The 14,942-nt window shown below is 45.0% G+C and overlaps 1 protein-coding gene across 3 annotated transcripts in view; it reads left to right on the forward strand.

The window, feature by feature from the left end:
- The first annotated feature begins 993 nt into the window (after positions 1-993).
- scap (SREBF chaperone) overlaps positions 994-14,942 on the forward strand; it is a 42,158-nt gene continuing 28,209 nt past the window's right edge. The window contains exons 1-4 of one of the 3 annotated variants that reach the window (XM_065958101.1): positions 994-1,211; positions 9,146-9,346; positions 13,506-13,626; positions 14,088-14,245. In XM_065958101.1, the coding sequence (XP_065814173.1) occupies positions 9,225-9,346; positions 13,506-13,626; positions 14,088-14,245 (401 nt within the window). In that variant the 5' untranslated portion in view covers positions 994-1,211; positions 9,146-9,224. Of the gene's footprint in view, positions 1,212-5,441; positions 5,764-5,818; positions 6,927-9,145; positions 9,347-13,505; positions 13,627-14,087; positions 14,246-14,942 lie in introns of those variants that run through there. The other 2 variants (XM_020654074.3, XM_065958100.1) reach the window with 2 other exon arrangements.

The raw sequence follows: 14,942 nt of genomic DNA on the forward strand, positions 1-14,942 counted from the left end.
GTCCCCCTGTCTTCCTGATCACATAAAGCCATGCGTGTGTTGTATTACGACGTTATGAACGAGAGGTAACCGTGCTCAGGCCCGGTTAGTCCTGGAGCAGTGTGAGAGCAGGCCAGCAGGGGGAATGGGGAGGGGGGATAATGGTGCTTAAACACAGTACAGGACAACTGGGCCTATTGTGAGTGCGCCCTTAAAGGCCAAGTTTGAACCCAGAGACTATCTGTAGGGAATACACCAGGATCCTGCTACCACACCTCTACTCCTTTTGATTCTGTTTTTATGTAGAGCGCAAACAAAATGGGACACTTTCTCTGGATATCCGGCTGGTTTGCTGAAATCCAGACTACGATCCATAATCTGTAAAGTGATGATTCTCACGTGTGTGTGCAGACAGCATGCTATGAATGCAGACTGTGTACAGTTGTGATCTATGGTGAACATTTAAGAGAATAGTGCTTCATCTGTACCTATCAGAGTTTGGGATATAACATGAATACAACTTGCTGCTCTGCACGGCTCTGCACGGCTCTGCACGGCTCTGCACGGCTCTGCACGGCTCTGCACGGCTCTGCACGGCTCTGCACGGCTCTGCACGGCTCTGCACGGCTCTGCACGGCTCTGCACGGCTCTGCACGGCTCTGCACGGCTCTGCACGGCTCTGCACGGCTCTGCACGGCTCTGCACGGCTCTGCACGGCTCTGCTCCTCATCCAGCCATTGATGACAGTGTGACTTAGAGCTCCACAGCTGATTCTGGTCTCCACCTTCAATTTCTGCAAATTAGTTTTGAGGGTAGATGATACAGAGGATTTTTTTTTCTGTTTAGATGCAATGGGTTACAATAGTCTAGTCTGGATGCAAAAAATACATGCGTCCGAATCTCCAACTCAGCATATGAGATAACTGATTTCCATTTTGGTATAGATGGAGTTATACCTTTATTGCACACTAGAGGTCGCCCTGTCTCTACTGTACACGCTGCAGGGTGAGAGGTCGCAGTTCAGAGGTCCCTGTGGTGTTTGACAATTAGTGGATTTGAAACGCTCCTCCTGCACCTTAGTATCATATTCGAGTTAAAAAAAAACCTCAAAAAAACAAAAGGAATATCCCGACGGTGGCTCGTCACTTTTACTCAGGAGGATCCGACCAGATCATCAACAACAACAACAACATAAACATCATCTGAGGATCTCTTGTCTGAAGTTTACCCAGGCAAGTGGAGCTTCATCCCTTATAGCGTTAGCTCCCATGCTAACGTGAGCTACCTCTGAAAGCATGGGGAGCTGCTGAATTATCTCATGACATAACATTAGCTGCTAAGAGTTAAGTACAGCCGTGGTAACGAGATAACAGCCGTCGGGTTTTCTATTGTAAAAAAAAAATCAGACATGAGCCCCGGACACGCAGAACCGTGTTGTGCAAATTTTAACGTCGCCTATGTGCTAATATGGCTAACTTTAGGGGTTATTTAGATATAAACTATTCCCTGTGTCACATTTACAGCCATGTTAAGACGGTGTTGTTAACCTTGGCCCATTTTAAAAACACGCAGGACCCTTTTATGTTAAAGATTATCTCGATCATTTGTATCAGTTTGTCAAGTGATTTGGGAACCTGGTTAGCAGGTGTTCTGTCGAAATTGGCTACCATGCGGCTCTGTGCTGTACATGGTGCATTATTCGTCCAAAGAGAAATGCCTCCTCTTGAATATTAAATACATGTGTAATTATAGAGTATAAAAAACATGAATCCTGTTTCCTCACAGTGAAAATGCAGCGAGTAGTGGTGTTTGATAGTGATTATGTACTGGGAGCATTATTTTAAAGGCGATTATTGCCCTTCGAGATGTACTTCGCCTGAAATCTTCAATAACACAGCACCAAAACCTGCTCACCACACTCGTAACAATGTATATGGAGTAAGTAGTTAATATATATTGCGTTATTGTGACCTAGACTCATTATTTGATATCGTTTTGCGCTATGGGATCTTTTTTTTGCAAGGCAGCACATCTCGACGAAACACCCGCTTCCAACGTTCGCACTGCTAAGCTAGCTGCTATGCGAGCTGTTATGAACGTCAGCCTTTAGCTTCGTTGCTATCACAAGTTTTCAACCCGGGAAAGTCACAAGAATTAGAAGTTAAAGTGATATATTTTCATTACGTCGTGGTTGTGAACTAAACACATTTGATACACATCTCGAAAATGTTGCTCACGTCGATGTTAAAGTGTTATGGTAACTGGATTTTGTTTACTCAGTCCAAACACACTCCTCATTAAGATAGCTCACAATGAGAGGGGTTTATGGTTCATTTCTGCAGTTTCTCTGGTTTTATTTATTCTCACTGATGTAACCAAGTTAAGTGTGTTATTAAATGTTGAGTAATTAAAAAAAAAGGCACCTTGAAGGATAATGGCAGCTCAGTTAAAAAGAGCTAAACTAGATGACAGGTTTAAATTCTCCTTCATAGGAAACACTTCGGCCTCTTTCTGTGTTATCATCTGATATTTGAATGGCGTTGAAAAGCAATTCATTAGAATATCATTTACATGTCCCAGCTCAGTGTTTTGTTTTTTTTTGTTCACCTTCTCATGTGTCACAAAGGTTTCACATAAGCTATGCATCATTGAGATTAACAAAGTAATTTACAAGAGTGTCCTGACCAAGACAGGCAGCAGCACATTTAATAACAGAGCAACCACGAGTTCAGATCAACATATCCTGAGTCCCAGAGCGGAAAAGTCGACAGTCAAAGCGTCTACGGCCCGACACATCTTCCTCACACACTTTTAATCTACTTTTTAAAAAATAAAGAGACACAAATGCTCCTGCAGCAGATCCTCAGGTCGCAGGAGCCGCAGCGCACCACTTAAAACTCCTTTTCCCCGTTTCAAGACGCACTTCAGGGACAGATAGCAAGAATACGGTTTGTGACTGGGTCGCAGAGCAAAGACTGACACTTCCAGCCCTTTCACATTATTAAAATTACACAAGTATGGAGCGCTGGTAGCCTAGTAGTTAGTGTGTTCGGCCCGTGTACAGAGGCTGTTGTCCCTCGAGGCTGGCGGTCCAGGGTTGCTCCTTTCCCGCATGTCATTCCCCGCTCTCTCTCTGCCTGATTTCTGTCTTTCCTGTCTCGTCAATGAAGGCATAAAATGCCCAAAGACTTCCAAAAAAACAGAAAAGTCTGTACACTCAATGCCCTTTTAAACGTTTTATAATCTGGGTGGGTGGAGCAGCAGCAGCGTACTGATCAACAGCGGACGAGCCAGCTCGATCATACAGTACACTAATGAGTTGGTGCTTTATAGTTATGAACGTCCGTGCACCATACAGTATCAAAAGATTTAAGGCACTGAGAAGAAGCCTGCATCATATAAAACATCACCATAATCGATCAGTGGCATAAAAGACGTAGCAACAAGACGTTTCTTTTGCAGCAAGAGAAAAACAAGACTTTGATTTCATCAGCTGCAACTTTAACCTCTTTATGAGTCGCTGAATATGAAGCTTAATAGATGCATAGCTTTAAATAATAATCCAAGATGACACCGACTCAATCACATCACCCTGAGAGGTAAAAGAAGAAGGCAGGTTCAGTGGCTTTTAGTTTAGTTTTTGCATGAACTGCAACAGGAAAGACAGGAAACCAACTTTTCTCACTGGCATGTTGAGGTTAATACAGTGTGTAAAATGTCTTCTGCAGGAAACCTATTCTGAGCTTCTTGGTGTTAATGAAACGCCTCTCTTGACCAAGCCCCCTGATACAAATCTAAAACCACATTTTATTTATCTGATACCAGTGGCTTGTTTGTCTCTCCCCGTGCATCCCTGATAGCACTCTGTGCTAGCTTGTTCCTGGCAGGTGATGTTGCGACAGAGTTGCATCAGCCCCTTCACCCCTGCATGTGTTCACTGTCTTGTGAGAACACTTTCACCATTTTGTCCTGTGATCTAGATCATGATGGCAGTTACATGTGTGCTGAAATAGAGAAACACAGCACTCATACTTTAGACAAAAAATATTACTAATAATAATATAATATGTTATTATAGAGGGTAATAAAAGAGCTTTTTAGTTTGAGCAGGAATGTGCAAGACCTGGCTCAGGGAGTAAGGTTGTCAATTCTTTTAATACTTTTAGCTAGCATGTGTTTTAAGATCATACAATCTCTGTGATCATTTTTAAATAATCGACAATATTGAAAACTACCAAAGCTCTAAGAAAAAAAATCTATTTCATAAGGCAGGTGCGTAAGGGATTGAAATAAATCCATCAAAAGTTTCAAGCAAACACTTTTACACTCACTGAATTGATGTAGTATGCGAGTATTTGTATATTTCAGAGTAGACTGTGCAGTTTGTGGTCATTAAAAACAGGAAAATACCCAATATTACTATGGCCTGACCGATATTGTACTTTTGGGGCCGATATCGATGGAGGGGAAAAAAATCAGATACTCCAATACCGATATATATTGGCCATAATTTTTCTCAGATCTGTGTTCGATCTGTATAGATATTAGAGCCTGACCGATTAATCAGCCAGCCGATAATAACGGCCGATATTGGCTTATGTGATATATGGTATCGGCAAATTTATCGCAGAAGTGGTGATATTACAAGATTTATTCACCAGTCAAATAGCATTTAAGTTGAGCATGATTGTATTACACGAGCAGTTTTCTTTCTGGCTGTCACCAGCAGAGGGCGCTATGTGGTTTACAATAGAGCCCGACCGATTAATCGGCCAGCCAATATTAGCATAACCAGTGACTATCGGTATCGGATATTTTCTTTGCCTATATCTGTCGATATTACTAGATTTATTCACCTGTCAAATAACATTTCATTTGAGTTTCATTGAATTACACTAACAGTCCTCTTTCACCAGCAGAGGGCGCTATATGGATTACAACAAGCACTATTACCCTCTAAAGTGTCGAGCGGTGACACACGTACATGCTCAGTTACTTTCCAGTTGAGTAACCATCATGTCTTCATTAACTTTTCCTCAAGGGTTTGATAACTACATTTGAGGGATCAACCCAATATCTGTGTCTATCTATATCCATCTACATTGAACATAGAAGTAAGAAAGATATCGGCCGATATATCGGTGTCTGATTTTTTTTTTTTCTTCCTCTCCAATATTGATATCGGTATTGGCCCCAAAAATCCAAAAATCAGTCGGGCTCTAAATTATATCATTTGATTTTTACTTGAGTCATATAAAAGTGTAAAACTCTGGCATTGTGACATCCTTAATAGGGAGAGTGTGTGGCTTTACAGTGTGAATGTTTCTTCTTCTCGTGGTGAATTAGTCAGAAACCCTGGTGTGGAAATCCACTCTCTGTAAAGCATCATTCGTTATTGCAGCGTGGTTACTGATTGACAGAGCATTTCCCTCTTTTGTCAACAGCTGTGGTTGTAAAAGGCTGCGTTGCTGTAATCTGCTCATCCAGCTTGTCACAGCTCCGTTTACAGCAGGCCTAATGGGAGTAACTGATCAAAGGAACATGCCCGCACATTATGCAACTATGGGACTGAATGGTGATGCAGCTATGTGACGGAGAGCGGACACGGCCTAATGCTCTCTGGAATGTTTGTGGATATGCGTGGAGCTTTTTGCTCGCAGTTTTTCACTTGAAGACAATTCATATGGCATGTAGATTATAGAGAAAGTTGTGGATTATGTCATTTGATACAATAAGCCCTGGAGATGCCTTCAAACTGGGCGTTTTAGGAAGTGTGGAGAAGAGGTAAGGTGCTTTAACTTAACTTTTTTTTAAATCTTCCAACTCTGTCTAATTTGTTTCTTAGTGTTTTAGATGACTTTATCCAGAAACGTTAGGGCACAGTTTTCACCTGCAAGCCATATAATCAAGCCACAGTGCGCCACAGTGATCTCCCTAACTTAATTTGCGCTCGCAATGTGACAGAGTGTCATGCTGTAGCTGTGTTTTTGTTTGCAAGTGAGCGTGCTGGCGTTTCACGTGGGGAGCCCACATAGACTTTTCTTTGTTGGACTATTAGTTGCTTAGCATGCGTATGTAAAAGCACTGGGACATTTTCCATGCTCCTGTCATAAAGATTTGTTTGTGGTTTGTTGGGTGTTGAATATATTTTTATTTTTATAAGTATTCGGTAAAGCCGACAAACAGTTTTGGGTCCAATCACACAGGTTTGTGCGCCAGAGTTGTTAAAACAGAGCTGAGACTCTGAGCCAAAAACAACAGTTTCCCTACACTCGTCTGGTGACTGGTCGAAAGTTTTGCATAAAAAGCGCCGCTTCTGATTGTCTGGGCATGCTCCGACATACAGCACAAACTGCCCACAGGCTGTGAACAGAGGAGGAGGGAGGCAGCAGGGGGTGGCCACAGGCCCTGAGCCCTGCATGTTGTGTTTCCGATCGGCTCAATCCCGGATTAGTTCACTGACGGAGATGCTGCTGAGCCTTTTGCCGAATCAGGTCTCATTGCTGCACCCACAGAGCAGCACAGCACGCAGCGAGCTGGACTGGCAGCTGAGAGAGATGGAGGCCGTCGCTGAAAGTTTTCCCTCGTTGGACGGTGAGCAGGACTTGAACTTGTCTGAGAGCAGGAACGGACAGCAGACAGGCTCCACTACAAAGCTCCCTTTGACCTTTTTAGAAGCCATTGTGCTGTGCCAGGAGCTTGCTGTTTTTACTGTATAGGGTATTTATAACAGCAGATCAAGAGACTCCTGAGGTGAATTCCTCCCAGGGAATGTTTCCGTCGCTCCCGGGGGGACGAGCCGAGCAGACGCACACTCTGCCCGAGTCGAGAGGGGAGCTAAATGTTAACCCCAAGGCAACGCTTCAGCTAAAAAAAACCACTGCTGCTGCTTTCAAGGGACACAAACGACCCCGAGGCAGAGAGATAACCTGGCCTCTCAATAACAGGTACAGTCTGAACAGTTCAAGGCTTGTTTGACAGAAACGTCGTGGTAACAGCAGACATGACAGAGCCGTGTTGTTGTGTTTTGGCATCGCATGAGAAGCCGAGAAGAGAGAGGTGGTAAATTAATGTTGAACAGGATTAAATACAGTACAGATCCAGCAGCAGCGTGTGTGCCAGCAGGGCGGCCAGTTAAACACTGTAATATACCAGTGTGTAACGACACACACACACGACACTGATAAATTGAACCTGCTCGCTGAGTAAACACAGAGACAAAAGCTGAGATTGAACAGAAACGTCAACAGGAGATTGAGTTGGTATGAGGAACTGAAGAAGCCGATTGTGTTTGCAGTTTGATGAATCAGCCATTAAGACGAGATTTCACAATTTTTAGGACTCAGATGTTATAAATCCGAAATCGGCGTTCAGCACACCGGTAATACTATGACTCTGTATAATATATAGTTTGAGTGTGCTTGGACTAAAGTTCAGTACTGTTCATGGAAAGACTTCCACTACGATTATTGTTGTAGAAAATGCAACAATTTTTAGCGGTCGATCGATTAATCAAACCGCCGATATTAGCGTATCCAGCGACTATCGGTATCGGCTAATTTTATCTCAGATATGCACCGATATTACTCAATTTATTCACCAGTCTAAAAGCATTTCATTTGAGTTTCAATGGATTACAGTGGCAGTTCTCTCTCACCAGCAGAGGGCGCTATATGGACTACAGCAAGCGCCATCGCTCTCTAGATCAGGGATGGGCAACTTTGGTCACAGCAAGGGCCACATTAATTCTCACTGCCAGAGGGCAAAACTGTAGGATTCTGTTAGGGTGGACTTATACTTCAATCAAAGGAAGAAATACATAACTACTACGGATTTTCTATTAAGACTAGTCAAGACCACCACGGATGCTCCTTTCTAAAACAACATCCTGAGGTCAGTAAGAGAATGGCGGATGAAGCAAACAGAGTCTGTTCAACAGAATCTCAATCTGAACCAAAGAGTGGAGAAGAACATCCTGGAGAACAGGAAACATAATGCAGCAGGTTCATCAGAGCACGGAGATGGTAGAGGTGGCGTGCAGACAGTCTGTGGTCGTGCAGCGATCACAGGGAATAAAGGTCACCACCCCCCTCCCACTCGCTCCAGGTGAATTCTCTCAAATCATGTTTGGAGACGAAAGCTTGCACCCCTATGTCAAAGTCAATTGCAGTAGCGGGTTTTCAACCTGTAGAGGGCGGTGGCTATGCATATTTCTAACACAATATGTAAAATTGAAATACTTTGATTTGGATTTGATTTCTAAGATTTGGAGCCAACATGATCAACAACACTGCCTCATACCCGGTACATATACAGAGGTTTCCAGCTGAAAAAAAAAAAAAGGGGTCTTGGGGTTGATCTTTAAAAGACTTTTATGAAAAGCTTCGTCTTCCGCCTTGTCGTCTTTATCCGTCTGTGCTTTTCTCTCTGAACAGCAGTCAGATGTACTCATCGTGTCCACTAACAAAAGTTAGTTGTTGTATTTTCTGTTACCCAGGTGTGATCTCTGAGACGTACATGTGTTTGCTTGAGGGGAGCTGCTCAGCCGGAGTGGCTTGTTTCTTACTGGTGGGAATGTGTCCACACCTTTTTTTTTTCCCTCGCTGCTGAATGAGTTGTGTGTTCAAGTTCTGTTGAGCATGTGATCTCAGTATGAGCTGGTCTGAAGGAAAAAAACAGCATGCCGACAATGTTAGCGGTGTGTGCACTCACACATGGAGTGTGTAACTAATTAGACGGAGCTTCCCTGTAAGAGCTTGTGTGTGTGTGTGTGTGTGTGTGTGTGTGTGTGTGTGTGTGTGTGTGTGTGTGTGTGTGTGTGTGTGTGTGTGTGTGTGTGTGTGTGTGTGTGTGTGTGTGTGTGTGTGTGTGTGTGTGTGTGTGTGTGTGTGTGTGTGTGTGTGTGTGTGTGTGTGTGTGTGTGTGTGTGTGTGTGTGTGTGTGTGTGTGTGTGTGTGTGTGTGTGTGAAAAAAAAGGCAGACGAAGCGACGGAGTCAGCTATACGACGCTTTAATGTACCAAAGTGTTGCCAGTAGATGTTTGTTTGTAAGTTCGAGACAGTGTGTGGAAGATCCTAAACATCGCGTTACTGCTTTCCAAGTTTTCAATTCTTTTTAAAAAAAACTAAAAAAAAGTCTGTTACTTCTCCCCCCTCCCCCCCCACAGGTCCTTGGATGCTCCACGGCGCCCCGTACTCGGCCGGGCAGTGCTTCCAAATGGCCGGGAGTTGACCCCGCCCGCCAGGATGACGCTGCGCAAGCAGCTGAGAGAGAAGATCTCGGCGGCCTTCTACCGCCACGGGCTGCTGTGTGCCTCCTACCCAGTACCCATCATCCTCTTCACCTCTGCCAGCATCCTCACCTGCTGGTAGGCGTCCTGTCTTGGCTTCTCTGCTCCAACATTTAGATGATGTTCTGTGCATTTTATCGCCCGCTGAAAGGGGCATCAGCAGAAAAAAACAGGCGCTTGAAAATGTGGAAAATAAATGACTTGGGTTGTTCACAGTTACAGAAATGTCCTCATTATGCAGAAGAGTGACTTGGGGCCCGTGTCCACCTGCATGTTTCCGGGCAGTAAAACGCTGGCTGTGCACTTCAGAGCGCCTGAATGAAGCGCCGCTGTATGACCGACACTGCGCCATTCCTTTTAACTACATCGTTTAACTGTAGTCGTTTTTTTTGCATCAAAGGGAGGATACTTGCCCCCCTTTACTTTGTCTCGATGGTGAGCTTAATATTAATGACGGCCCCGCTATCACGGCTCCGATCAGACAAAGTAAGGAGGATGTGAGAGACCAAAATACGGGGAATATCATATATTCATCAAGAGCTCCCTTCTGAAAAATTCAAAGCCACCGCTTGGGGAACTATACCTCGGCTAGGCTACCGGTGCCGCCTGAAAGCAGAGGTGGTGTTGGGATAGATATATGGCTTCAGTCGTTACTTTTACATTTTAAAACTTTAGGCAAAGCGTTCGTGTCTTCAGTGTAGACGGATTGAATTGCAGAGAAAGTGGTTGCAGGGAGGAGACAAGTAACTGCCTCAACACATCTGCACACCCCCCCTGCCGACTTCATGACACAAACAAACACTTGACACACACACACACACACACACACACACACACACACAGCCACTCTTGCTTAATCTGTTGATCAAAAGAGAGGACAGAGGTCAGAGAGTTTGCCTGGCCTCAGCAGTGTAAGGCATTGTAAAAACAATCTGCACAATCTGAAACACATGCATGCACCTGCTGCGTGCTGTCCTCGCAGCACGTTACAGCGGGGGGGTTGCTGACCAAATGGACCACCACCCGGGCGGGGGGTTAAAAGAAAAGAGCTTGATGATAGATAGAGATGCTAAAGGCACGACTGGAGCAGAGGGGCTGTGAGAAAATGGCCCTGTGAGAATAGGAGGCCTGTCCCTCCGTCTGCCTGACAGGAGGGGGGCTGGCTCTGCACAAAAGAGGCCATTGTGGAGGTACAGTGACCTTGGAGAGGGGGAGGGGGGGGGGGGGGGGCAGTGGGAGGCATGGATGAAGGGAGGGAGAGAGGGAGAGGGAGGATAACTGAGAGGAGAGAGGTTTCTTTCCAACTGACAAGCACAGTCCTGATAGGAATACACATCAATCTTGTCTTGAGCGCAGGATGACAATTCAAAGCTGATGATGTGATGGATCGATACGAGTGACTCAGCGAAAAACGTTATCACCCACTCCTCAGTTGCTGGAGGAGCACAAAAGGCCTCCTTGGTGTCGTAAACAGCCCGTTCATGATCAGTGTTTGTGGTTACTCCAGCCTGATGCTGGAGAGGAGTTCTGTTCTGCAGAGGGACGAGAAGCATCTGCCAGAGCAAACAGAACACGAGCTTGCAGATTAGTCTGGTTCCCAGGCTGCTTATGTAGTTCACCGCAGTGCCTCCTGCAGTAACAAGGCGTTATTAATAATAAGGATAATAATAACACAAGTGGTGATATAAACCTGAACTCCCTTTTGATTTATTGAGAAAGCTGACTCCTTTCCATATCAGTGTTTGTTTAAGTTACACTCCATCAGGGACGTCAGCTTTCTGTGATCTACAGAAATGCGTTCTTTGTCTAATATAAGCGTTGACAATGTTGTAAATGTAACACACACACACACACACACACACACACACACACACACACACACACACACACACACACACACACACACTGTTAATTTAGCGCAGGGCTGCGCAAACTGTTCTTCAAAGGGCCGTTTGGATTTCAGGTTTTCTCTCCAAACAAGCAGAAGACGACATGACTCCGCTCTGACTACAGATTCCACAAACAGCTGAGTCCTCAAATCAGATCCAGTTCTTCACATTTAGGGGGGCTTTTTGATTGGCTGGAACTAGTGTTGTAGTCAAGACCGCACTAACTGAGACCAAGACATACCTGAGACCAGAGTGCTCAGAGATCGAGACGGAGTCAAGACCAAGACCAAGACGCGGCGAGACCAAGTTAAGACCAAGACCAAGGCAGGGCGAGACCAAGATCAGACCAAGACATTAAGTTATCGAGACCAGCTCAAGACCAAGACCAAGACAGGGCGAGACTAAGACCAGACCAAGACATTTAGGGATCGAGACCGAGTCAAGACCAAGACCAAGGCAGGGCGAGACCAAGACCAGACCAAGACCAAGGCAGGGCAAGACATTTAGGGATCGAGACCTGAAGGTCAACTCTCCCCTTCTGGAAATTGCATTTCAGATTTAAAGGCTCTTACTACTTGTATGGTGCAAACTCTTGTATGGTGAATTTGAAAGCAACATGTTCCTTAAAGTTGTCCAGTCTTGGTTTCAGGTGAGGATTTCATGTTTCTCAGATCCCCACGTTAAGAGCCAGCCAAAGAAAAGTGAACTTTTGCGTTAACTTTGACTTGTTTTTTTAATCAGGTTGAAAGCCCCGTGGCTAGTTTCCCTCAGGTGTCCTCGACCTCGTACTGTAAAAGCTGATAATGTCATCAGACTTGAATAACGTCAGTCTGACACTCAGGGCTTAGTAATGCTTAAACGCTGCAGCTTCTCCCAAAGTTTGTTGTCGAGGTGTTCTGGATTTACCTGTCTTTGTGTTTTTTTATCAATCCTGCGACATCTGCATACTTTATGAGAGAGCAAAAAGGACAAAATGTTTTTACGGTATCAAAGTGCTGAAATCTGTTCAAGTGCTGTCCCGTTATCTACCCATCTCTTCTGCAACCACCACCAAAGCTCAGTCCTTCAGCTGCGTCAGGGTTGCTCAACACTATTTCAGAATGAACCTGTTACCCCTACACACACACACACACACACACACACACACATATATACAGACAGAGGAGAAGAAAAAAAGAAGTGGTTTTAAGGCTTTAAAGGAACTTGTTTCATAACTGCCCACCCATTTCCAGGCGAAAGAGGGAAGGGGGGGGGGGTCCCAGGTTGAAAGGGCTCATCTGGCAAGAAAAGCTGTGGGCCTTGGTGTCATGTTGTCAAGAGTTTCACGTTCAGCGAACACACTCACACACACACACTCACACACACACACTCACACACACACACACACACACACACAAACAAAACACAAAGCTCACAGTTGAAATGTGACTCCACAATCGAGCAGTCTGTTACATTCATCCATGTGGCGAGGAGGCAGCGGCACATTTTAACCCTTTGCGCAGCTTCTTGTTTACGTTGTCAGATATCATGCGGCACAGGCCGCCCGAGTTGAAGCACATGTTGGACTGAAGGCTCCTTGTTTTCAATCCCATCACATTGGCACACCGTGAGAGCGTCAGTCATTCTCACTCGTGTGTTTCATATCTTAAGGTGCTGACACACCATGGAGATCGTCGGCCGCCGGTCTCAGTTGGAGCGTCGGTGTTTTTGTGGTGTGGCTCTGTCGCTACTCGTCGCCCCCCCCCCCCCCCCCCCCAATTTGCCTTTTTATGGGCATTTCGACATGTTGAATCAGTGTTGGTGAGAGGAATCTCTCTGATTGGCTGTTTGGAGGTTTCATTTCTCTCCAGCTCTCGACACAGGTTCAGGAAAGCCCCCTGAGCATGTCACTATAGTGTCCATGCTTTCACCCATTAGTGCGGTTTCTGCTTATTTGTCTCCTCCGCCTCTTCTTTTCTTTTTCCATTAAAAGACAAAGGGGCTGACAACGCCAGCACCATTTTCAACTTTTTATCAGACATTATTCTCCATTAGTAGACTACCTATAATATGAGTGGTAAACGACAGCGGTGTAAAAATGGTCTTCTCGTATCATAACAACGGACTACCACCGCCTGCTGGCATGGAGAGTTATTTCCTCTCATGCATGAGCAGAACGTACGTGGTGGTTGGCTGTCTGCTGTAGTCTTTGCGGTGTGTTCAAGTGCAACTTTTTGGCCGCTAGAGTTTTGCCGTCTGCTTGGTGTGTCAGGGCCTTAAAATGCACACTGTGACCCTCCCCCTCCTTCTCCCATTGTCTCTCTCTCTCTCTCTCTCTCTCTCTCTCTCTCTCTCTCTCTTTCTCTCAGCTATCCGTTATTGAGGCTTCCCCTGCCTGGGACGGGTCCTGTGGAGTTCACCACAGGGGTGCGAGACTACAGCGTCCCTTCCCATGAGCCCCAGGGAGACCTCGGAGAACGGCCCGACTGGGTAGGACAAGACAAAGCACATACATTCATACACTTTTCAAACAAATCCCAGAAAGTTGTGATCATCATTTTTTTTTCCTATTTCTGTTTCTAAGCATATTTCCTTCACACTGAGGAATAGTCTTTCAGTCTAATCCTGCAGAGTAAAACCAGACGTCAGGCCCAGATATAGAAACAACAATGGAGGCTCATAAATAGTGAAGATGAACACACAGCGATGGCTCACTTACTTGTCAGCAGTAGTTTTTACTTTCATTCAAGAGGAGGACAACAAGAAACGTCTCAGCATTCACAGGAGATTTTCACTGCCTTATGTTAGAGTACCTGCCAGTATGGCTGATTTTATGGATAAACGGTTTCATGTTGTGATCTCTAACGTGTGTGTGTGTGTGTTTCTGTCTCTGTGTGTGTGTGTGTGTGTGTGTGTGTGTGTGTGTGTGTGTGTGTGTGTGTGTGTTGTAGTACCGGGGTCCTCCAGTCGCCTACATCCAGCAGGTGTTGGTGAAGGCGGCGGTGTCTCCGTGGGACAGCAGCCTGGTGCCGGTGGACGTGTTTCGGTCGCCACTTGGTCGAGTCTTTAGCTTGCTGGAGGAGATCCGCAACCATGTCCACTCCGACAGGTGAACACACACATTTCTGTCCCGACACATCTGCTGAAAAACTGGGGCTGCTAGTTCACGACTCAAAGGAAGGACCAGATTAGAGCTGTCAGCGTGAACTTGTTCATTAGGATGCAGTTAATGCATGCCATTAATCGTCGCACCGATGTTAATCCATTGTAGCATCTTCCTGCAGCCAGAGTGATGTGAGCTCAGCTGACGAGTACAAAGTGATATCCACCTAATGAAATGTTTTAGTTTACATTTAGATACATAGAGATTTCCCTTTTTGGTGGTTAAGTTAATGTTGTAACCTTTGATCTAAGGGAGTTCCCTTTTTAATCTTTCAAAATGAAAGCAGGTTAATTTATCCAAACAGGAAGTTAAGAAAACTTGGCTTAAGCCAGAATTTCATACATTCGATTGAAAATGCACCAGAAGGTGGACGAGCACCAGGGTCCGCTATGATGACTCTTTTTGATGATGCTTTTTTTTTAATCAGTGCAATGTCTAATTGGATTAATTCAGTCCACTATTCAGTAGAAAGCTCTGAGCTTTCTTCTGCTTAGGAGGAGACGAGCAGTGAGAGACAGTCAGGGGTTACAGTCGATAAAGAAGACATCATATGTCTCTTACCAGTTGGCATCGTAGAAATGTTTCAGATTTGTATAATTTGGTCATTATTTTGCCTCCTGATTGATCCCTAATGTAAATAATC

This window comes from Labrus bergylta, chromosome 8 (assembly GCF_963930695.1).
Source record: "Labrus bergylta chromosome 8, fLabBer1.1, whole genome shotgun sequence".
Taxonomy (NCBI): domain Eukaryota; kingdom Metazoa; phylum Chordata; class Actinopteri; order Labriformes; family Labridae; genus Labrus; species Labrus bergylta.